Here is a 26262-nt window from a genome sequence, read left to right as displayed (position 1 = left end):
GTTATCTCTTGCAGAAAAAGGTTTTCAATTTTAATCTTGGAAAGTTCTACCCCAGCTGAAGTCTTGTTTAATTTGTTCGATACTGTTCTTGGAATTGTTTCAAGTGAATGCCATTCTTTCTTCTACCAAACCTTTCAGGAGTCATGAAGAAATAACCTCATGACCGTCTGACATTCCCACCCACACCCTCTTAAGCGCCATCTATCAACTTCAACCTCATGGACATTTCTACCCAGATTCTTGCCAGCATCCTAACTATCAATACAACATGTCCAAAACTGAACTTATCACTTCCCCTATATCCAACTCTATTTTTACTTTTCTCTTAATGATTCTGTCATCTTTCCAGAAAGTGAGGCTTGAAACCTGAGTTATCTTTAACTTTTCTTCCTCAACACCCCAAAGCTTTCAAATCCCACACCCTGCCTCCACAGGTTTTTTACGTTCTTTACTACAATCCCTTCCCTAGATTAAACTGTCATCAACACTCATCTGTACTGTAAATAAAACCTATAAACTGACATCTGAAGACCCCACCACAACTTCAATCTCCTTTTTCCATATCCTGGCAAGAGTACTGCTCTGAAACACTCATGAGGTATTTTTTCTACGTGACTTAAAAAACTTCAGTGTGAGTCTCTATGAGAAGGCTTAACAGTCTCTCATCATCTATACAATGAAGCCCAAACTTTCTAGCAAGCCTTTCAAAGTCTTTCTAAAACTCAACTCAGTCTCTGTCCTCTTTATCACCTCCTTCTAGAACCATTACTTTCATTTCTCTATACCATACACTGAATTAATTGATGTACCCTGAATTCTGCTACCTTCTTTGTGCCTTGACTCAAGCTGTTCTCTGGCCCTGAAATTCTTCTCCTGAAATTCATTTGGCAAAGGGCTCTCTTTATCTTTCACTACTTAGCTTCGATACCACCTCTTCCCGAAGTCTTCTGAGACTGCCCCATCTGACTCCTCTGAGGCCACATAGCACTTTCATTTGTACCTCTACTACAGCATTCATCAGGATTCTTACAGTTAGTTATGTACCAGTCTGTTTTGCCCACCAGTGTTGAGTGTCCTGAGGGCAAACGAATAAACGCTGCAGATGATGCACCTTTGCATCTCTCACAGTGCTTAATATAGCATAATTAATAAAAGACGTACATTTTTAGTGCTAGAAAGGACCTTGAAATTAATCTGGTTTCCACTCCTTTTAGAGAGTCTCAACAAGACAAAGAAATTTACCCAAGGTCATAAACTAGTCGTGGCAAATATGGGATGGTTACTCAGATAATGAGCATTTTCCTGAGCATTTTCCACTATATCATACTATCTTGCTCAGTAAAGGACTGATGAATTTAAACTTAATTTTCAAACTCTTCATGCATAGTTACCTGTCCTTCTGGATTGTTGCAAAGAGAGGGTTCAACTTCCAAAGGAGTATCTGAGCTCTGAGATTTTATACTAGATGCTTGCTGAAAGAAAATAAGCACACCTCAAAAATTCAATTCTTGGGACTTCCCTGGTGGCTCAGTGGTTAAGAATCTGCCTGCCAATGCAGGGGACATGGGTTTGAGCTCTGGTCTGGGAAGATACCACATGCCGTGGAGCAACTTAGCCCGTGTGCCACAACTACTGACCCTACCTTATAGAGCCCACGAGCCACAACTACCGAAGCCTGCGGGCCTAGAGCCTATGCTCCGCAACAAGAGAAGCCACCATGATGAGAAGCCCGCGCACCACAACAAAGAGTAGCCCCCGCTCGCCGCAATTAGAGAAAGCCCAGGTGCAGCAACGAAGACCCAACGCAGCCAAAATTAATTAATTAATTTAAAAAATTAAATTCAATTCTTGGAACTTCCCTGGTGATCCAGTGGCTAAGGCTCTGTGCTCCCTATGCAGGGGTCCTGGGTTTGATCCCTGGTCAGGGAACTAGATCCCACATGCTGCAACTATGAGTTCATGTGCTGCAACTAAAGATCCTGCATGCTGCAACTAAAAGATCCCACATGCCGCAACTAAAAATTCCACATGCTGCAACTAAAGAAAAAAAAAAAGATCCCACATGCTGCAATGAAGACCTGACCCAGCCAAATAAATAAATATTTTTTTAAATAATAATTTTTTTTAATTATTAAAAAAATTCATCTAGCCCTCTCAAGTCCTCCACTTTGGGGAGCTTGTCCAGAAATTAATAAAGCTGGTTCTTTGACTTCTAAAAAAAAAATTCAATTCTTACATGGTCTCCACAATAGCAGAAGCAAGGACCATTATGTTGCATCAAAACGCAAGCTAAACTGAGGCAATTCACCAAATGAGAAATCAGTGCAAGCTTCTGGAATGTAACAAAACCAGCAAAATCATCACCTTCTCAACAACCTACCACATCCCCAGGCCTAGGCCTTGCTTCCATATCCTTTTCTTTGACTGTTTTATCTTCTTTCAGGTTCTTAGAAATAACTGGTTTGGGCACTGGAGAATTAATTCCTCCTATTTTATTATTCTGAATCAAATTATGGCCAGTATCCCGGAACAAGCTAAATAAACACTTGGTCTGAAAAGAAAGAAACAAAAAAATGTAATGACTCACAGGCAAATGAAACAAACTCAGTAGAAACCCACATTATTCACTAATATCATTTAGTTTTCTAGACAACTTCAATATGGTACAATCAGAGATGGATAGGAGAAGCAAAAAACAATTGCCTTGCCGTACTTGTTGAACAGGTGAAACCATCACAGAAACATAGCTGCCTACCCTGTTTTTTAAATTAATAAGAGAACTTTCAACCTGGCTTGATTTGGTGTCTCATAACTTATTACCAGAAAGCTTTTAAACTTTGACACATAATTTCATATTAACTTTAAGTGGTTGAATTTATTTCTGTACAGGAAATATCATCTGTCTAAATACTACTGGCCTATCAATTATAATTTGAAGAATAGTACAAGTTTAAAGTAAAAATTTGTATGGGAAAATTCAAACTATAGATAAATAACTGGAAAAGAATCTTAAAATAATTTTTAAATTAAACAACATGGATGAATCTAAATGTAATTTATGCTAAGTGAAAGAAACAAGACCAAAAAAAAAAAAATGAAAGAGGGGAGGAGTGGACAGAGGTGGGAGAGAAGGTTAACAGATGAGGATAATGGATATTTTCATTATCTTGATTGTGGTGATAGTTTCACAGATGCAAACCCACGTCAAAAGTTTTAAATTGTACACTGTACATATATGCAATTTATTGTGTGTCAGTTATACCTCAATAAACCTAAAAGACAGTCCAACAATATTAAAGAAAAATTATAAATAGTAAATATCACTCACAATCTTACCACCTCTACAGTAATTGCTGTATTTCATATATTCTAAGATGCAAACTTTTTCAAATTTTAACATCTCTGGAAGAGAGAACTTTACATGTAAGTGGTATTATACAATATGTAGTCATTTGTGTCTCCCTTTCATTCAGCGTGTTTTTGAGGTTCATCCATATTATAGCATGTATCAGTAATCATCCATATTATAGCATGTATCAGTAGTTCACTTTTTTTCTTAATACATTTATTCACAAAATATAGTGAGACTGTAGAGGGTCTGGGGCCTGTACACGGGCAGGGGCCTGGGGAGCTCTGTATATGGGGCTGGGAGACAAGGGAGCCTCCAGGTGGAAGGGTATTTTTTAATAAAAAAAATAATGGGAGGTACAACCACCCCCTCCCCCCTCCCTGATTAAAAAGACACAAAAATAGACGTCTCTGAGGTAAATGGGGAGCCTGAGGGCTTAAGGGTGTTGAAAGGGTACTTTGTGTTTTCTGCCGACACCGGTCACACACTGGAGCATTCTCCGATCCGAGCTCTTCTTCCCTGGTGAAAAGGCTGAAGCTATCCCGCAGAGACACCTTGCCCCCAGCAAATCCTTTCTTGGGGATGGGCAGGAACAGGTCACAAAAAACCTCGGAGGTCGTGGACCGATACCCACAGGCCTGGCACTTGAGACAACTTTTCAACTGGCCCACAAACAAGTCCACAACCTTGCTGTCCTCTCGCTCGAGGTAAGCTTCCCATTAGGTTGGCTCGGCTGTCACCGCTTAACTCAGGTTCTAGCAGAGCCCCTCCGCAGCAGGGTGGGTAGGGAGTTGGACTATTGGCCAGAACTGGTGGAGCCCGGCGACCTCGTCAGTTGACTTCGAAGTGTAGCAGCTCCATGAGGAGCTTCAGAAACTCTTGGGCATCTTGCTGGCTGTATCCAGAGAAGGAGGGAACATATTTCTGGAAGACACCTCGGAATCGAGTAGGATTCACAGCTTCGCAGGAGTCAGGGTGCCACAGGGCACCAATCACATCAGCAAAGCCTTCAGAGTTCACTTTTTTTTTTTTTTTTTCCTACAGTACACGGGCCTCTCACTGTTGTGGCCTCTCCCGTTGCGGAGCGCAGGCTCAGCGGCCATGGTTCACGGGCCCAGCCGCTCCGCGGCATGTGGGATCTTCCCGGACCGGGGCACGAACCCGTGTCCCCTGCATCGGCAGGCAGACTGTCAACCACTGCGCCACAAGGGAAGCCCAGTTCACTCTTTTTTAAAAACAGCTTTACTGAGATAAAATTAACATTCCATACAATTCACCCGTTTAAAGTGTAGTCAAAATTCAGTGATTTTGGGGAAAAAAAATCTGATTTACAGGCCTAAGCAGCACCTTCCTGAGGATGTTTTTCTGCTTGATTGAAACACAATGAAATATTTACAATTTTGGATATTCTCTGTTTAGGCTAGGAGTACTATAGACTGCTAGCCCATGAAGATTAAAATGGAATTCACTGGGCAATATCTAACCAAGTATCAGAATAGAACAGGCCACGAACAAGGGTGAAAGCAGGTTCTGTTTCAGCAGCAAGTCCAACAGAGACAAGGAAGTAAATTATTCCAGTTTTGCTCCAGGAAAAAAAAGAAATTCAATGATTTTGGCATATTACATTAATTGTAGTTCATTCCTTTTTTACTGCCAAATAGTATTCCCTAATATAGCTATGCCACAATTTGTTTATTGATTCACCAGTTGTGGGCATTTGGACTGTTGTGAGTTTTTAGCTATTATGAATAATGCTGCTATGAACATTCATGTACATGTCTTCGTGTAAATGCAGGTTTTCAGTTCTCTTGGGTAGGTTCCTAGGAATGATTTTCTGGATTGTATGATAAGTTTATGTTTAACACAGATTTTCTATATAGTTGTTCTGCCAAGTACTGAGAGTGGAATATTGAAATTTCTAAATGTTACTGTCAAATTGTCTATTACCCCTTTCAATTCTGTTGGGTTTGGCTTCATGTATTATGAGGTTCTGTTGTGTGTATTCACTTATAATTTACACATTATATATAATAATTTATAATTTATAAATCCTATCTTTCTGATTGACCCTTTAATTATTATGACATGCCACTCTATGTCTTTAGTAATATTACTCATCTTGAAGTCTATTTTGTCTGATATAAATATAGCCACTCAGCTCCATTATGTTTTCTATTTGCATAGTATACCTTTTCCATCCTTTTACTTCAACTTATGTGTGTCTGAACCAAAATGTATTTGTTATAGACAGCATATCATTGAATCTTGATCTTTTTTAATTGAAGTATTAGTTGAATTACCATGTTGTGTCAGGTTCAGGTGTACAGAAAAGCGACTCAGTTATATATGTCTTTCAGATTATTTTCTATTACAGGTTATTACAAGATATTGAAAACAATTCCCTGTGTTCTGAAGTAAATCCTTGTTGCTCATCTATTTTATGTATAGTAGTTCATGTCAGTTAATCCCATACTCCTAATTTATCCCTCCCCCCACTTTCTTTCCCCTTTGGTAACCGTAAGTTATTTTCTATGTCTGTGAGTCTGTTTCTGTTTTGTATATAGATTCATTTGTATTATTTTTTAGATTCTACATAAGTGATATAATATTTATCTTTCTCAAATCTTGATTTTTTTAAAATCCAGTCTCATAATCTCTTTCATTGGGGTGCTTAGACTACTCACATATAATGTTATTGTTGAAATATTTACATTTATATTTGACATTTTGCTATTTCTTTTCTATTTATCTTGTCTTTTTTGTTCCTCTCTTCCTTCTTTAAGTGCCTTCTTTTAATGTTAAATATATACATACTTGAGTATATGCATATGGTATATGTACACAAACACAAACACACACATACACACACACACGCTTTTCTTAGTGGTTGCTTTAGAGATTACAATATGCATCTGAACTAATCACAATCTATTTCACATTGAGACTAATTTAATTCTGATAAAATATATAAACTTTACTGTGCTATAGCTCCATTCTATCCTCTTTCCTTTATGCTACTATTATCATATAAATTACATCTATGTATGTTACAAACCCAATAATAAAACTAATGCTTTATATAATCACATCTTTCAAAGAAATTAAGAGCAAAAATGAGAAAAACATATATTTCTAAAATCTTTTATACTTACATTTAACCATTTCTAGTGTTCATTTCTTCTTGTGGTTTCAATTTATCATTTGGTTTATATTCTTTCAAGCTGAAGGACATACTTTAGTAACCCTGGCAAGACAGGTTTATTAGCAACAGATTCTTTCAATACTTGTTTATCCATGGATGTGTTTATTTCACCTTCATTTTTGGTTGATAGCGTTTTCATTCAACACTTTAATCTGTGTTTCCATTGCCTTCAGGATTCCATTGTTTCAGATGAAAAATCAACTGTTAACCATGTTGGTGCTCCCCTGTAAGTGATGAATCATTTTTCTCCTGTTGAATTCACAATTTTCTTTTTCTTTCAATAGTTCACTGTAATGTGTACACTATAGACCTCCATATGCTTTTCCTACCTGAAATTCTCTGAACTTCTTAGGCATGTAGATTAATGTTTTTATCAAACAGGGGACATTTTCAGACATTATTTTTATATACATAACTTCTGCCTCTTTCTCTCTCTTTTCTCCTAGGACTCTCATTACAATATGTTGGTTGCTCTCCACCAAGATCTCCATTTCAACCAACGACATTGTCAGCCATGGGTCCTTCACCCACTGCTCCAAATTTTGTGAGCCCTCTCTGTGGCAGCAAAGTTGCTGGCCCTCACAGCCCATCCTGCCCTAGAAGAACCACCTCACTGATTAAGCTAAATTAGAGAAGAGGTAGGGGGAGGTGGTTTAGGAGCAGATCTAGGCAAGAATGCCTCAAACTCCATTGTTTTTCATGCATGAATACTTCTCAGTTTGTTGATGCCTTTGGTCAATTTCCAGAGCACTGAAATGGCATTTTGTCAATTTGTCCAGCTTTACAGTTGCTTTTAGGGGGAGAAAATTTGACAACCTCCTCACTCAGACATACCCAGAAATGTTTCCTCCCCAGTATTTTTCATATATTTAAAAAATTATGATTACATATTTTTAAAAAGTTGTGATCATAGTGGATGTAGTTTTATATCCTTTTTCATTTAACAGACTATCACATGTATCGTCTGTTTTTAAAGTTTTCGTGAGAATAATTTTTAATATATGCACAATATTCTCCTTCATGTGGGTATAATAAAAGTAACAGGCAAAAATGTTTGTGTGTCAACTACATCCCTAGTGCTTTACATATTTTATCTCATTTAATATGTAAAACAATTCTAGGAAACAAGCAGTGTCTCCATTTTACTGATGAATAAAGTTAAGAGAAATTTAGTCACTTGCCCAAAGTCAGTAAATGGCAGCCTGTCTGGCAGTTCCAGAATTCAGTCTAGAAACTGCCTGACATCAAAGCCTATAACCTTTCAATTAATATATTGTTTCCCTCAGATTCACCAAAAATATCTTGATATGACTGATACAATAAAGTGCTTTATATTTTAGAAATAGTAGCCATCTTCTGATATGTATTCAAATATTTTTCCCAATTTTTTAGTTATATTATAATTTTGTTAATGATGGTTTCTTCTATGTATAGGAGATTTTTATTTTTTGGCAATCTAAATCTTTTATATCTTTCATTTGCTTTCAAGCACAGGAAGTCTTCCCTTAATTCATATCTTTAATTAATAGACACTTCTATTTTTATAGACTTCACGTTTAACTTATTTTAATAAACTCACCTGGAATTTATCATGATCTATGCTATATGTAAAATTTTTGCTTTCTTTTTTTTCATTTAACTATCTACAAAACATTAATGATTATCTTTTTAATGGATACATATTCCACCATTTTTATTTATAATAATTTATTAATCCTTTCTCTATTATTAGACATTTAATCTTAATTTTAGTCTTGCTATTATTGATCCCCAAACGTTTTCATGAATAGGAGGGTTTTGATCCTATTAAATGATTTATTTCAGACAAATCCCTATAAGTTTGATTTCTGATTCAAAGGATACTTATATAGAGTTTATTACTCAGTTGGTTTTCAAATAGCTGATGGATCTTTCATGACTCTGTTATTGAGAAATACTTGTCCTAATAATGATAAAATAGTAATACGTTTTTGTTGTTATTACTGTTGTGTTTTACAAAGTCTCACTTTCTCCTAAGAAGAAACATGATAAAATTGATTTTTCGCTTAAATAAATAAATAATGTGTATTTTAACATTTTAACATCTGAAAATTGCAAGAACTATATTATAGCTCATTAATCAGTACATATATTTAAGTTTTTGCATACTTAACACACAATACTTCATTATTTGGAAGATTTGTTTTCCAACTTTATTGAGGTAAAGTTGAAATACAGGCTTACTCTGGAGTTATTACAAGTTTGGTTCCAGACCACCTCAATAAAGCAAATAACTGCAATAAAGCAAATAATGGTTATCTTGGTTTCCCAGTACACATAAAAGTTATGCTTACACTATACTGTAATCTATTAAGTGTACAATAGCAGTGTCTTACAAAACAATGTACAGGGACTTCCCTGGTGGCACGGTGGTTAAGAATCCACCTGCCAATGCAGGGGACATGGGCTTGAGCCCTGGCCCAGGAAGATCCCACATGCCATGAACAACTAAGCCCATGTACCACAACTACTGAGGCTGTGCTCTAGAGCCTGCGAGCCACAACTATTGAGCCCGCGTGCCACAACTACTGAAGCCCACGCGCCTAGAGCCTGTGCTCCGCAACAAGAGAAGTCACCGCCGCAACGAACAGTAGTCCCCGCTCGCCACAACTAGAGAAAGCCGGCACACAGCAGCGAAGACTCAGTGCAGCCAAAAATTAAAAAAAAAAAGTAAAGATCTTGATTTAAAAATACTTTATTGCTAAAAAAGGCCAAAATGATTACACTAGTGACAACACAGATCCCAGATCACAATAACAAATATAACAATAATGATAATGTTTGAAATATCGTGAGAATTAACAACATGCGACACAGAGACACAAAGTGAGCAGATGCTGTTGGAAAAATATCACCCATAGACTTGCTCATCTCAGGGTTGCCGCAAACCTTCAATTTGTAAAAAAAAAAATGCAATATCTGTGAAGAGTAATAAAGCAAAGGGCAATAAAATGAGGTATGCCTGTATAATAAATTACATATTTAAAGTATACAATCTGATAAATTTTGACATGTGTATACACATGGGAAGCCATTACTGCAATTAGAATAACCAGTATTTCCATCATCCTTAAAACTTACCTCATATTTCTTTTGTAGTCCATTCTTCCCTCTATCCCTGTTCCCAAGCAACCACTGATCTGCTTTCTGCCACTACTTTCTGATAATTGTATTTCATTGGCATTATACAGCATGTACTCTCTTTCGTCTGGTTTCTTTCATTTATCATAATGCATTTGAGATCCATCCATGTTGCACGTGTTAATAGCTCATTCCTTTTTATTGCTGAGTAGTATTCCATTGTATGGCTATACCATATAATTTGTTTTTCTGTTCACCTATTGATGGAGATTTGGGTTGTTTCCAGTTTTTGGATTTCATTATCCTAAAGTTTTTAAGGTTCAAGGGCAGAAGACTTCAAGGTTCCATATTTAACATCCCAGTATACCAGCTGGTTCCAAATATCAATTGCAAAGCTATGTGTGCGAAAGATGTAGGTAAACACATACATAAGAATAAGTTAGGATGATACCTTCTCTTCAAATTTTTCTTACCTTTTCATAGACTGTGCTACCTAAGTAAGGGTAAACATGAAAAGCTCCCCGAATCCTCTTCACACCTGGATACAGCAATGGCACCATATTAACATAAGCCACACCATGAAATGAAAGCCGACCTTCATCATCAGTCTAAAGGAATAAAAACAGAGAGCTGTTAGTGCTACAGAGTAATGTAGCTAAAGTATGGAAGTCTGACTTAGCAGTTCAAAGACCTGACTTTAGGACTAGCTGAGCTACTTGATTTGGGTCAGTTACGTATACATTTTGGGTCTCCGCTCATTTATCTATTTATTTATAATTGGGTTTAAAAACACCATGATCTCTGAGATAACGTATACTAACACTATGAATAGTAAAGATAATAGTTGGATCAACACATATGCAAACTAATTACTAATATATATTCAACCAAAATGTCAATTTCACCATGTTGCTTCTTAGGAAAAAGTGAAGCTTTGCAAAAATCAGTAATAACAACAAAAGCTTAAAAGAAAACAGATTGTGGCCTTAGCTTTAGTTCACAGATTCATATGAATGAGAGGGGCCTTACAAATCATCTGCATCAGTGACGACAAATAGGATTTAACTTATGCTTAAATTCTAACCAATTAGTGGAGGTGTTTTAGAATACTGTGTTGAGAAAGATTCTGTGTCCTTATTTGGGTTCAAAAGAAAAGAATGCTTTGATTGATCAGTAATATCTGCCACGGATGAAGGAGGATGACTGACAGTCTGCTGTCATGTATTTGCCAACCTTAATCTCATCTAAATTCTCATTACAAAGATGAAGAACATGTCAGTAAATATATTTTAACATAATTTTTAATGGTTGTATGGTTTGCCATAGAAAACTTTCATAAGGAAAAAAATCAGTGAAAGAAAGTTCAGTGAAAGAAAAAAATCAGTTTAGTGAAAGAAAACACATTTAATTTCTACAAGGTTAAAAGTAATCTCTTTGAGGGCCTGGTGGTCCAGTGGTTAAGACTTTGCCTCCCAATGCAGGGGGTGAGGGTTCGATCCCTGGTTGGGGAGCTAAGATCCCACATGCCTAGTGGCCAAAAAACCAAAACATAAAAAAAGAAGCAATATTGTAACAAATTCAATAAAGATGTTAAAAATGGTCCACATCAAAAAAAATCTTTTTAAAAAAAAGTAATCTCTTTGATTTAGCTGATTATAACAATAATTAGAAATTAGATTAAAAGCCCTATCTTCATGTGATAACATTATGTTGCTTTAGAAATCTAAGGAATGTTAGCCAATGCATATTATATATTACAAAGATACCAAAACCAGACAAAGATATCACAAGAAAAGAGAATTACAGGCCAATATCCCTGATGAGAATAAATGCCAAAATCCTCAACAAAATATTAGCAAACCGAATTCAACAATACATTAAAAGAATCGTACACCATGATCAAGTGGGATTTATCTCAGGGATGCAAGGATGGGTTAATATTCACAAATCAATCAATGTGATATACCACATTAACAAAACTAAAGAATAACAATAATATGATCACCTCAATAGATGCATAAAAAGCATTTGACAAAATTCAACATCCATTTATGATAAAAACTCTCAACAAACTGGGTATAGAGGGAACATACCTCAACATAATATAGGCCATATATGACAAATCTAAAGCCAACATCATACTCAAAGGTGAAAAGCTGAAAGCATTTCCTCTGAGACTGGGAACAAGGCAAGGATGCCCGCTCTTTTTTTTTTTAACATTTATTTTTATTTATTTGTTGATTTATTTATTTATTTTTGGCTGCATTGAGTCTTCGTTGCTCTGCACGGGCTTTTCTCTAGTTGCAGCGAGTAGGGGCTACTCTTTGTTGCGGTGCGCCAGCTTCTCATTGCAGTGGCTTCTCTTGTTGCAGAGCACGGGCTCTAGGCATGTGGGCTTCAGTAGTTGTGGCACACAGGCTCAGTAGTTGTGGTTAGCAGGCTCTAGAGCACAGGTTCAGGAGTTGTGGCGCACGGGCTTAGTTGCTCCGTGGCATGTGGGAGTTTCCCAGACCAGGGCTCAAACCCGTGTCCCCTGCATTGGCAGATGGATTCTTAACTACTGCATCCCAGGGAAGTCCCAAGGATGCCCACTCTTACCACTTTTATTCAACATAGTATTAGACGTCCTAGCCACAGCAATCAGACAACAAAAAGAAATAAAAGGAAAACTGGAAAGGAGAAAGTAAAACTGTCATTGCAGACAACATGATATTGTATATAGAAAATCCTAAAGACACCATCCAAAAGCTACTAGAAAAAATGAATTCAATAAATTTGCAAGGTACAAAATTAACATACAGAAATAAGTTGCATTTATATATACTAACAACAAATTAGCAGAAAGAGAAATTAAGAAAACATTCCCATTTTAAAATGCATCACTGGGATTTCCCTGGTGGCGCAATGGTTAAGAATCCACCTGCCAATTCAGGGGACATGGGTTCAGTCCCTGGTCCGGGAAGATCCCACATGCCATGGAGCAACTAAGCCCATGTGCCACAACTACAAATCCTGCATAAAGAAACTAAAACATGCCGCAGTGAAGATCCCATGTGCTGCAACTAAGACCCGGTGCAGCCTAAATAAATAAATAAATATTTTAAAAAATAATAAATGTTTTTGCACAGTGAAAGAAACTACGAACAAAATGAAAAGGCCACTTACTGAATGGGAAAAAATATTTGCAAACTATATATCTAAAAAGGGGTTAACATCCAAAGAACTCATACAACATCAAAAAAACCCAAACAACTTGATTTAAAAACGGGCAGAAGACCTTAATAGACATTTTTCCAAAGAAGGCACACAGATGTCCAACAGACACATGAAAAGATGCCCAACATCACTAACAATCAGGGAAATGCAAATCAAAACCACAATGAAATACCACCTCACACCTGTCAGAATAGCTACCATCAAAAGACAACAGAGAAGCACTGGCGAGGATGTGGAGAAAGGGGAAGACTCATGTACTGTTGGCAAGATTGTAAATTGGTGAGATCCTATGGAAAACACTACAGAGGTTCCACAGAAAATTATAAATAGACCTGCCATATGATCTAGCAATTTCACCTTGGGGCATTTACCCAAAGAAAACAAGAACATGAACTTGAAAAGATATATGCACTCCAATGTTCACTGCAGCATTATTTAAAATAGATATGGAAGCAACCTAGTTGTCCATCAAAAGATAAATGAAGATGTGGTGTGTATATATATACACAATGGAATATTACTTAGCCATAAAAATTGAAATCTTGCCATTTGTGACAACATGGATAGATCTAGACGGTATCATGTTAAGTGAAATAAGTCAGACTGAGAAAGATAAATACCACGTCATCTCACTTATACAGGGAATCAAAAAAAAAGAATAAAACAAAACAAAAACAGACTCATAGATACAGAGAAAAACGGGTGGTTGCTGGAAGGGGTGGGAGAAACAGATGAAGCAGATTAAGAGGTACAAACCACCATTTACATAACAAATAAGTTACAGAGATATAATATACAGCATAAGGAATGTGGTCAATAATATTGTAATAACTTTGTATGGGGACACTTATCATGGTGAACGCTTCATAATGTTTGCAAGTGTCAAATCATTATGTAGTACACCTGAAACTAATAATATTGTGCAACAACTATATTTCAAGTTTTAAAAAAGACTTTTTGCAGGGGACATTTCTTAGGCTATTTCCCATGGTTTTCTTCTTCAGCATGATAGGAAGCAACTGTTGGCATAGTAAGTGGGATGAACTGGAAACACAGTCATTTGGACAAATGCATTTATTTTTATCATAAACAAACAAAATACGGTAGAGAACTTTTCTAGGCTCATCAAAGCTGTATCTTTTCAGAATAGTAGTACATCTATGAATCCTATTACTCTAATTAGTGGGCTAAACAATTTAAGTAGGTAAGTCTAAAATAAATTTAGAAAGATGTAGTAGGTTGAACCATATTGCCAATATTTAACTACTTTTGATGTATTAAAAGGCTATTTGGGGGCTTCCCTGGTGGTTCAGTGGTTAAGAATCTGCCTGCCAATGCAGGGGACACAGGTTCGAGCCCTGGTCCGGGAAGATCCCACATGCCGTGGAGCAACTAAGCCCGTGAGCCACAACTACTGAGCCTGAGCTCTAGAGCCCGCGAGCCGCAGCTACTGAGCCCGCGTGCCTAGAGCCCATGCTCTGCAACAAAAGAAGCCACCACAATGAGAAGTCTGCGCACTGCAACAAACAGTAGCCCCCACTTTCCGCAACTAGAGAAAGCCCGCACACAGCAACGAAGGCCCAATGCAGCCAAAAATAAATAAATTAAATTAATAAATTTTTAAAAAAAGAAAAGAAAAGCATTTAAAAAAGGCTATTTTTCATGGTTTTACCCATGTTAAAACTATAATAAAGAGCTAGAGGGAAACAGGATATCTGAGAATAAAGCCTAAATAATTGTTAGTGCACTGACAATAGGGAACTAGGGTTACCAGTCATCCTGATTTGCCAGGAACAAGGGAGTTTCCTGGGATATGAGACTTTCAGCACTAAAACCGAGAAACTATTAAGCAAACCAGGATGAGCTGGTCACCCTAGGGAGCAGCCACACAGTTCATATTTTCCTTTGGTATCAGAATTAGAAGCAGAAAAACAGGTTGGGTCTGACCCAGCATTTCTTATATAAATATTTTTAAGTAAACTAATTTACCTTCTCAAATTTAGCAGATTTCCCTTTGGGTACAGTAACCAGAGGAACTCTTGTGATCTCTACAGGCCAAAATCGGCAATCAGCAATTCGCTTCTGAAAACTGCAGATCAAAAATCAGCCCATTAGCATTACATGCAAAATGGGGTTAGTATAATTTAGGTCAAAAGGAAGTATTCCTCTCTTAAAAAGTAATGGAATGCACATATGTAAAAATTCTTATTAGGCGTGTGGGCTTTTAAAACCTTCTCATAGGGCTTCCCTGGTGGCGCAGTGGTTGAGAGTCCGCCTGCCGATGCAGGGGACACGGGTTCATGCCCCGGTCCGGGAAGATCCCACATGCCGCGGAGCGGCTGGGCTCGTGAGCCATGGCCGCTGAGCCTGCGCGTCCGGAGCCTGTGCTCCGCAACTGCAGGGGCCATGACGGTGAGAGGCCCGCGTACCGCAAAAACAAAACAAAACAAAAAAACCTTCTCATAGCAATAAAATTCCAAAAATAATTACACTATACTGCTAGCAGAAGCAAATTGTATATTTTTGAGAGCAGTTTGACAACATGAATCAAAAGTCTTTAAAATGTTCATAGCCTTTGACCCACAAATCCCACTTCTAGTGATTTATTCTAAAGAAATAATCAGACAAGTATGCAAACAGTATAAAGTACATTTATTTCTACTGTGAAAATAATCATAGTAAGACTTCCATTGTCAGCTCAAACACATAAAGAGCTTGGAAGCTATCACTCCTGTCGTCACAACAAGAAAAGAGCTGGTCAGGGACTTCCCTGGTGGTCCAGTGGTTAAGAATTCACCTTCCAATGCAGGTGATGAGGGTTCAATCCCTGGTGGAGGAACTAAGATCCCACATGCCACAGGGCAACTAAGCCCATGCACCACAGCTACTGAGCCTGCGCACTCTGGAGCCCTAGCGCCACAACTAGAGAGACTGTGCGCAGCAACTACTGAGCCCGCACACCACAACTAGAGAGAAGCCCACACGCCGCAACAAAGAGCCTGCGTGCCTCAACTAAGACCCAATGCAGCCAAACAAATAAATTAATTAAAAAAATAAAGGCATATGTAAGAAAAAAGCTGGTCAAACTGAAAATCAATGACTTTTCTTAGATCCATCTAAGAATTAAGTTCACTGGGCAAATTGCCACCTGGAAGTTTAGAGAAACAGGCAAGTACAGAGAATCACAGCTGAGATCAGCTTACAGGCATCAGAAGCCATTAGAGCCAGTAACTGGTAGAAACACTTTAATGATAATTTTGAAAGATTGTTGGAGGCTGAGCGTGAACTCACCAGAGAGTTAAAAACTCCTGGGTGCCCAGTCTTAGGGGGTCCCCACACGTTCTTGGGTTTTAAATCAAGGAGCTCCATCAGACTCTCATTGTGAAAGCAAGAGAATAGCCTTAGGCAGGGAGAAAGGAAAGGTAACCATATTAAAATATGTCCAGAGTATTCTCCATAACAAAGGCCTGCTCTGTAAGGGAAACTACTTAACCAGAGTTTTATCTGACCCAGGGAAAGGGCAATTAGACAACTCCAGTCCTATTTAGCCTTCCTGTCTCACACGAAGAGAGGAAGAAAAAAAGACTATTACACACTTATGAAGTCACAACCTATGGGCTCAAACCCATTAAAATACTGAGATTTAATCACAGGATTATAGAACACTTCCCTTCCCCAACACCTTACCGCCACACATCAACAGGATCCAGTATAATAACAGTGAATTATAACTGAGAATCTGCAAAACACAAACCCTGTTTAGGAAAGAGCTCTTAGCAAACCCAAAGACAACAGGGAAGGAGCAAAAGGACACTGAAGCCTCAAGCATCTACAGCTACAGCAAGTGTTAAACACAGCCTACCTCCTAGCCAGGTTAACATAAAAACTTACAGTAAAAAACCTAATTACCACATTTCTTACTACCCAAAACATAATGTTCAGTTTTCAATAAAAAACTACAAGGAATGGTAAAAGGCAAGAAAAAATACAGTCTGAAGAGACAAGGCTAGCATATGAACTAGACTCAGATATGACACAGATTTTGAAATTACCAGATAGAAAATTTTAAATAACTATGATTAGTATGTTAAGAACTCTAATGGATTAAGCAGACAAAATGCAAGAACAGATGGGTAATGTAAGCAAAGAGATGGAAATTCTAAGAAAGAATCAAAAGGAAATGTTAGAAATCAAAAACACTAAAAAAAAGGAACAATTCTTCTGATAGGCTTATCAACAGACTGGACATAGCTGAGGAAAGACTCAGTGATCTTGAAGCCACTGAGCCAATAAAAACTTCCCAAACTGAAATGGAAAGGGGAAAAAATTTTTTAAATCACAACAGAATATCTAAGAACTGTGGGACAATTACAAAAGGTATAACAGGAATACCAGAAGGTGAAGAAAGGGAGAAAGGAGCAAAAGAAATATCTTAAGTCATAATGGCTACAAATCTTACCAAATTAATGGCAGATACCACAGATCTAGGAAGCTCAGAGAACACCAAGCACAATAAATACCAAAAAAAAAAATCTACACCTAGGTATATCATATTCAAACTGCAGAAAACCAAAGAGAAAGAGAAAATCTTGGAAGAAGTCAGAGAAAAAAACACCTCACCTATGGAGGAATAAGGATAAGAATTACATTGGGCTTCCTTTCAGAAATCATGCAAGCAAGAAGAGAGTGGTGTAGAAACAAACCACCAACCTAGAATTCTGTATCTAGTAGAATTATCCTTCAAAGGTGAAGGAAAAATACTTTCTTAGTCAAACAAAAATGGAAGGAATTTGTGGCCAGTAGACCTGCCGTGCAAGAAATGCTAAAAGTTGGGGACTTCCCTGGTGGCGCAGTGGTTGGAAGTCTGCCTGCCGATGCAGGGGACACGGGTTTGAGCCCTGGTCTGGGAAGATCCCACATGCCGCAGAGCAACTAAGCCCGTGCGCCACAACTATTGAGCCACGTGCCACAACTACTGAAGCCCGCATGCCTAGAGCCCGTGCTCCCCAGCAAGAGAAGCCACGACAATGAGAAGCCCACGCACTGCAATGAAGAGTAGCCCCCGCTCGCCGCAACTAGAGAAAGCCTGCACACACAACAAAGACCCAACACAGCCAAAAATGAAAACAAATAAATTTAATTTCTTTAAATGCCTATTAAAAAAAAAGAAATGCTAAAAGTCTTCAGAGAAAAGGAAATGATGTGGGCCAGAAACGTGGATCTACATAAAGAAAGGAAGAAAATCAGAGAATGAAACAGATTAAAGTAAAATAAATTAAAATTTTTTCTTATTTTCAATTAGTCAAATAGATAACTGTTCAAAGTAATAATAGTAACAATGTATCCTTAATAACATATCAGCAAATCAAATCCAACAATGTACATTAATATTATATACTACTGTCAAATTGGGTATATAGGAACTCTGAAATATCTGATCAATTTTTCTGTAATCCTAAAACTGTTCTAAAAAATAGTCTATTATTTGAAAAAAACAGAGATTTTCATTCAGATTATACATATATTGATAATCCTCTATTTCTCACCTCTCCTTAACCTCCAGGTCACTGTGACAGAGACCGATAGTTACCCACACAAAACTGTGTCATGTTCTGCTTTAGTATATAAATCCTGATCTAGTCTGGGTGACAATGTGTCCAACAAAACCATTATTTCCTAAGCATCTTTTGCATCGAGAGATGGCCAATGAGATGTAAACAGGGGTTGTCAGATTCCAGGAAGGTTCTATAAGAGGGGCTAATACAGCCAGCATGTGTCCTTTTTTAATCCATAAGCACTCCCCTCTTCCAACATTCTGACAGGAATGTGAAAGTGCAGGCTGGAGCTCCAATAGCCATCTTGAACCATGAGACAACCTTATGGATGGAACGTACATGTTAAAGAAGGTAGAGCAAAGAGAAAGATTGAGCCTGGATATCTAATAATACTGTAGAGCCACCACACATACCAGCTCTGAACGAAACAAGAATCCCCCATGGTTAAGCTACCATCACTAGAAGCCTGCTATTAGCAGATGTGGTGGAAGAGAACCTCAGGATCACCTTAACTCAAATATAAATAAACAAAAGTAACATTTCTTCCCACCTACATCTCTGTTGGTTAGACATATTCCCTCCCTCTTCCTACCTGATCACTGCAGGAGGATCAAGGTAGCAGCGACTTTCCAAGTCCCAAGTAATCCTTTTCTTTATGCACTCTGCTTGGTTCCTAAATTCCCTGTCCTATAAATCATAAGACAGAGACTTTTACTCTCTCAGTATGCCATGGTTGTCTCCTGCTCCATCTGTGGGGCATTCTTTTAATGGATTTGGTCACAATACTTTTATTACTACTACTAATACTACTATAAGTATGACTACTACTGAAAATACTACCACCATCTTAAATTTTAGGGTACTTTACTATTAATACAGTATATAAAATAAAATATTATCCTTATATCAATCTAATACTAACTGCCAAATATTCACTCACATAACCTTAATCAGTGATTCTCAACCGTGGATGCATATTAGAATTATCTGGGAGCTGATAAAAAAAATCAAAAACTGGGCATTGGTATTATTTTAAAAGTAAATTCTTATGTAATTGATCTGGGTTAGAGCTTGGCCATGGTTACTATTTTAAAAGCTTTCCAGGTGACTTTGATGAGCAACCAGGGTTGAGAACTAGTTATCTAAATTAAAATGCAATATAAAATCTAAATATCTAAAATAAAATATCTGATCTAAATGAAAACATTAATGTAAGAAGAGCATGAATTTTTAGTAATCACAATGATGAGAAAAGACACTGCACAATGTTTTTAAAATATTGCTAGCCTTATCTCTATTTAAAATATTTAGAATCAGATACTGAAAGTAATTCAACCACTCATTGTAAAATTACTTTATTGAATGTTTCCACTAATGATTATCAGCTCATTCAAAATATATTTGCAAATGTGTTTACAGCATTTTCTATGCTCTTGACAAACATAGGTTGTAGAAAAATGTGAAGTAAGAGTGAAAGAGACATAAAGAAAGAAAGAAAGAGAAAGAAAGAAAGAAAGAGGGAGGGAAGGAACAAAAAGAAAATAATTTCAACAACTGAAATGTTCACCAACAGGAGACTGGTTAAGCAAGTTAAAGTATGTCTATACTTTAAAAAAAGTATATCATAAAGCAAGTGTTAGCGCAAGTTCGTGTGCCGAATGCACAGCGAGGCCAAACAAACCAAAACGTTGGAGTTTGGAGCAGAGAAAAAAAGGTTTATTTCAGGGCCATGCAAGGATACGGGTGGCTCATGCCATAAAAACCCAAAGCTTTCTGAAGAGTTTCAGCAAAAATGTTTAAAAGCCCGCTGTGGGGGGGGCAGGGGGATCGCAAGGTATGTGATCAGCTCATGCACAATTCTCTAATTGGCTGATGGTGAGGGAACAGGGTGGTGTCACAGGGGTTAACATTTTCAGTACTTAGGCTCCAGGAGGCCTGGGCCTATGTGCTCATGGTCATCTTCCATTTGGTAGGGGGTTTTCACATCTGTAAAAACAGCTCAGGAAATGTGCATCAAATATTATTATCTAGGTACTTCAGAGAGGAGCTAAAGCAGAGGATTTGGGGGAAAGGCCTGTCCCCAGAAGGTCCCATAGGGTCCTGCTCTGTTATACAAGTACAAATAAAGAAAAAGAATGTGGAAGAAATCTCCAAGATACACTATAAAGGGAAAAAAGCAAGTTGCAGAAGTGTGTGAGTATGCCACCATTTGTGAAAAAAAAAAATGACAGGGAAAGAATACGTGTAGGTATACGTGTGTATGAGTATGTGAAGAAAAAACACATTTTCCCTACTTCCAATATGATTAAGCACTTTATATATACTCAATTAAAAAGAAATAAATAAACATTTCACACTTGAGATAAAGCAAAAATAGCAGAGTCTTCTTGACAGGTTCTAGATCTCAAAACAGCAAGACTCTGAATACTTCCTATAAATCTGGACTCCCTAAAGAAAAACAATTTGATCCCTGATTTTTACTACACTGATGTCTTTGAGCCAGTCTTTCTGAAATCTGACTCCCTTGCATCCTTTTCGAGGAAACTTTACTTTTCTAAATGTTTTTGCTTCTGAGTCTTCTTTTGACTATTTACTTTTGCTTTTATATGCTGTAAAACTGTAACCAGAAGGAAACAAAGGTTAACTACCAGGGTGATGATCTGGGAAGGAATTAGGAGGAAGAGACATGGAGGAGGGGGGAGACTTTAACTGCATATCTCTTAATGTTTTATTTTGACCTGTAACTGTATTATAACCTACTAATAAATAAATAAATTTCAAATAAAATAAAGAATAAATATGAATTAAATCAATGATTTTGTTTGTTGGACTTAAGAAGTCAGGAAATATTTTAATCAGAACTTTATAGATAATTGTTTTATTTTGACATACACTTGTTTTATTTTAAGAGGTGATGGATGTATATGAATTACAGTGATTTACAAACTGTAAACATATGTTTTATCATATGTCAGTGCACTGAGATTATCACCAAACCCGCCTAATTCTCTCACCTCAGGACGGTTGAGTTCCCCTTCTTCTTCCTCATAGGGCCCACCAACGATGAAAGCATCAGGAATGTTATTAGCTCCTGGAGCCAGAATGTTGGCGATAGGCCATTTTTTGGGCCGAGGAACAGGTTCTCTTTCCCCTCCAAGCTTCAGAGTTCCATTCTTGAAGAAAATGGGATAGTCTTTCTACAGAAATAAATAGCATGTATCAGGAAATTTTGTGAAAGACTCTGAAGTGGACAAAAAAAGATTACTGAAGTGTCTTTTCAATGGAATGCCAGGTGTTCTCTAACAGATCCTTCTGTGATTATCTGTTTCTAAAGAGGGGCCTGTGTCCTTCATTGTCTTGCTGCTATTTTATAATTCCATAATTTATAGAAAATTGATAATAATGCAAATTATTCTTGTCCATAGATATGAACACGTATTTTGTCCAGTGGAGATATAACTGATTATTGCACTATGGCTGATAAGTTTTGAATTATTAGCAAATATATTTCAAGATTCCTAGTTGCTTGTATATATGGGTCATTTGTTCAGATTCTCCTTTTTCAAAAATATTTCTTTATTTGGCTGGGTTGAGTCTTAGTTGCAGCATGTGGGATCTTCACTGTGGCATGTGGGATCTTTAGTTGTGGCATGAAAACTCTTAGTCGCCACATGTGGGATCTTTAGTTGTGGCATGAAAACTCTTAGTTGCCACATGTGGGATCTACTTTCCTGACCAGGAATAGAACCCGGGTCCCCTGCACTGGGAGCACAGAGGCTTTAGCCACTGGACCACCAGGGAAGTCCCCAGATTCTCCTCTGAACTGGTTTAAACCCTTTATGTCATTTTATATTTATATGAGAGTCATGATGTACCTTTTTAAGACTTATCTTTTAAAAAACAAACAAGTCTGACAAAGGGCTAAAAATATAGGTATTTTCATATCTGTAATTTATCTAAAATATACTTGCAATCGAAAATTGATAAAGTTATAAACAGACAATTTATAGAAAGGGAAATTCAAAAATCCAACATTTAAATAAAAACATGCTAAAAATCATTAATAATAAGTGAAATGCACATTAAAACAATGAGATACTATTTTAAACTGTAGATGGGCAAAGTCAAAGTCTGAAAATATTGTGTTGACAGCATTGTGAAGAGAACGGTATGCTTATACATAGTTGATGGAAGTGTAAATTTGTACAACTATGGAAAGCAATTTTGTAGTCTCTTATAAAAAGTAAAATTGGCATAACCTGTAACTCAACTATTCTAGTTCTTTGGGTTAAGTTTTAAAACTTCTGTGAAGGAGGGGCATTTCTAGAATAGCAGAGTAAGGATCTTTGAAAATCTGCTCCTCAAAAAATACACAAAAAAACCAACGCCAGCAAAAATTGTCAAAATTAAGGATGCCAAGACCACTCAGGGCTTCCCTGGTGGTGCAGTGGTTAAGAATCTGCCTGCCAATGCAGGGGACACAAGTTAGAGCCCTGGTCCGGGAAGATCCCACATGCCGCAGAGCAACTAAGCCCGTGTGCCACAACTACTGAGCCTGCGCTCTAGAGACCGTGAGCCACAACTACTGAGCCCACGTGCCACAACTACTGAGCCCACGTGCCACAATACTGAAGCCTGCACACCTAGAGCCCATGCTCACAACAAGAGAAGCCACTGCAATGAGAAGCTCGCTCACCACAATGAAGAGTAGCCCCCACTCACCGCAACTAGAGAAAGCCCACGTGCAGCAACAAAGACCCAATGCAGCCAAAAATAAATAAATAAAATAAATAAATTTATTTTAAAAAAAAGACCATTCAATAGGGACAGGACAGTCTTTTCAACAAATGGTGCTAAGCAGGTGCTAGTTATTCACGTGCAAAAGAATGAAGTTGGTTCTTACCTAACACCATATACAAAAATTAACTCAAAATGGATCAAAGGCCTAAACATAAGAGCTAAAACTATAAAACTCTTACACACAAACACAGGGGGAAAAGCCTTGTGACATCAGATTTGGCAATGATTTCTTGGTTACAACAACAAAAGAAAAAAATGGACAAGTTGAACTTCATCAGAATTTAAAATTTTGGGGGATCAAAAGACACTAACCAGGGACTTCCCTGGTGGTCCAGTGGCTAAGACTCCATGCTCCCAATGCAGGGGGCCAGGGTTCGATCCCTGGCCAGGGAACTAGATTCCACATGCTGCAACTAAAGATCCCACACGCCACAACTAAAAGATCTCACATGCGGCAACCTAACGAAGAATTTATGTGCCACAACTAAGATGCGGCACGGCCAAATAAATTAATTATTTTAAAAAGACACTAAACTTGGGCTTCCCTGGTGGCACAGTGGTTGAGAGTCTGCCTGCCAATGCAGGGGACACGGGTTCGTGCCCCGGTCCGGGAAGATCCCACATGCCGCGGAGCGGCTGAGCCCGTGAGCCATGGCCGCTGAGCCTGCGCGTCCGGAGCCTGTGCTCCGCACTGGGAGGGGCCACAACAGTGAGGCCCGCGTACCGCAAAAAAAAAAAAAAGAAATACTACATCCAAAAATTGTCAGATTTTAAATGTTTTATATATTTTCCATCATAAATATGTATGTATTGATATAAATTATATGTAGTATATATATATATACAAGTATATAACATGTAAACTATAAATATTAACATGCATGTATAAAACAGAAGTAAACTTTATGTTTTTGAGCCTAAAATAAATCTCAGCCATTAACAGAGCCTGCTTTGAATGAAATCTTAGAAGGTGAGGAAGAGATGACCATATGAGTGTTTAAATCTCTATAAATATCTTGCTGTAAGTCTTTACCTCTCCAGCTAATGGAACTTGCAGACCAACCATGAAGTTCTGCAGCAGCCCCATTGGAATGAAGGATTCAGGCACAGAGTAGGCAGCCTCCAATGTGACCTTCAGGAGATTGCCTCCTGAGATCTGGGCTGCGGTCAATAAGGGCTCTGCCACAAATACTTTAACTTCAAGACTGCACTGCTGTAAAAGAATAAAATTACGCAGACATTTGAAAATGCCAGAGGCCTCCATTTTTCCACATTATCTCATTTGAACCTCACATCATTGCTCAAGGTAAGAAGGTCAGGTTTAATTATTTCCATACAGAGGATTCAAATAGCTTTTTTTAGGTCCCATGAGTTAGAGATAAAGCCAAGAAGAGAACCTTATCCCTAAGCTAGAGCCCTTCCCTTCTCTTCTTCTATAAGATCTAAGGGAAATCAACAGTACATAGACTGGGACACTGGACCAAGGAAGTCAGATTGAGCCCAGATATCTACCTCTTTCCAGCACAAATCACATGGAATGACAGAAGGATATTAAATGATTATCTTTATATCCAATAAAACAATAATGCTACAATAGCCCTGGAAAACAAGAAATGCCATCACTGGACTACACATTTTTAGGAATCATTGAAAGACAGAAAGCAAATTAAATCAGATCTACCAAAAAACCTAGAAGAAACCAATCACATCCTAAAATAAGAGAAGGAGAGAATCACAGCAGATGTAGGAGTGGATTGTGGCAGCTCGAAGGTCAGAATCAACAAGAATCAGTAAGGGGCCTACATCAACGGTTAAGTAAGGAACTGCATTCAGAATAGTTGGGGCAGTTGGGCCTTACTTGTGCAAAACTGAAGACAGCTGTGGTATCTGCTGAGAGTGAGTGTACTTGCACAAGAGTGGCAAAAGCAGTGCCCCAAGAAGCTACTGATCCCAGGAGGAACTGGGAAACAAAGTCCAGAACACAAACCAGTAACACAGCCTACCAATTCATGCTTCCCCTCCTCCAATGACCAGAGGCAGGCTACCATGCCAGAAAGTGTGTTAGATGCATTCATATACTATTTAATTTAATTCAACAGGTCATAGTTAAAGAGGCATTTCCATGGTTAAGCCTTCCCTGCATCTACCCCTGGGCAAAGTAACAGATACCTACTCTGTGTCCATATGCCCCAACCCACCATTTAATCACACTGGTCATAACCTCTGATGTGTAGATTATGAACTCCTAGAGTAGGAGTCTGCCTTATTCATCTTTGTTTCCCAGAACCTAGCACTATGTGTGCCTGTGAAAAGAAGGTGCCTGATGAATTGGACTCAACTAAATTTAACCTTAAGAGCAGACAGGCTTGACTGAATATCAGGCTGATATGTTAAGAGTTAAAACTCTGATTACCTTAATACCTGATCGAAGAGGTTCCAAGGGCGAGCCTGGCACAGGGTGCAATGGGACCATCATTTCAAACGAACTCTCTCCTGCGAAAAGGCCAAGTCAAGCCAAAGAAGGAAGGGTTAGGCAGAAATAACTGTGCTCATCTTTCAGTGAATCCCTCAAACTCACTGAGGCTGATTTTTGCACTTCTCTGGAACTAAGTTTTATGAGAAATAAGTTTATTTCTGCTTTTGAGCAAATCACACATCTGACCTTCCAGTAAAGGAAGAAGGTCCACCACAGCTTGACCAAGAATCATGGTCTTCTCCTCTTTCTGTTTCTTTTCCTTTGGTAAAACTTCAGTCATCGTTACTAGAAAAATCAAAACAAAGAAAATGAGAACATGTCTAGCTCACACATCAGATAACCAAGGTGCAACAAACAAAGCATTGTCAGAGAAATTCAAGTTAAGAGAAATGAACTTGAAACTCGAGAAGGCACCATTATTAGTGACTTCCAGTGGAAGATACTGGACCTCCTCAGTGACTTATTAATCTTTTTGCATGCAAATTATTTTTAAAAAGGATTTTTACATCATAATCATGTACACACATATGTATAAATTTACTGA

The 26262-nt window shown here is 37.8% G+C and overlaps 1 protein-coding gene across 1 annotated transcript in view; it reads right to left on the bottom strand.

Moving 5' to 3' along the window:
• The window catches only part of CFAP70 (cilia and flagella associated protein 70), an 86686-nt gene that overhangs the window by 42049 nt on the left and 18375 nt on the right, over positions 1-26262 (bottom strand). The window contains exons 4-12 of the mRNA XM_024740916.1: positions 25905-26003; positions 25656-25735; positions 24276-24455; positions 21457-21639; positions 19035-19129; positions 14877-14976; positions 10145-10279; positions 2381-2551; positions 1392-1472 (exon numbers count right to left, since the gene is read on the bottom strand). Of these exons, the coding sequence (XP_024596684.1) occupies positions 1392-1472; positions 2381-2551; positions 10145-10279; positions 14877-14976; positions 19035-19129; positions 21457-21639; positions 24276-24455; positions 25656-25735; positions 25905-26003 (1124 nt within the window). The remainder of the gene's footprint in view (positions 1-1391; positions 1473-2380; positions 2552-10144; positions 10280-14876; positions 14977-19034; positions 19130-21456; positions 21640-24275; positions 24456-25655; positions 25736-25904; positions 26004-26262) is intronic.

The sequence above is a fragment of the Neophocaena asiaeorientalis genome, unplaced genomic scaffold, assembly GCF_003031525.2.
Source record: "Neophocaena asiaeorientalis asiaeorientalis breed wild unplaced genomic scaffold, Neophocaena_asiaeorientalis_V1.1 scaffold484, whole genome shotgun sequence".
Taxonomy (NCBI): Eukaryota; Metazoa; Chordata; class Mammalia; order Artiodactyla; family Phocoenidae; genus Neophocaena; species Neophocaena asiaeorientalis.
The sequence above is the reverse complement of the archived record's forward strand: the minus strand, read 5'-3'. Positions and strand labels throughout refer to the sequence as shown.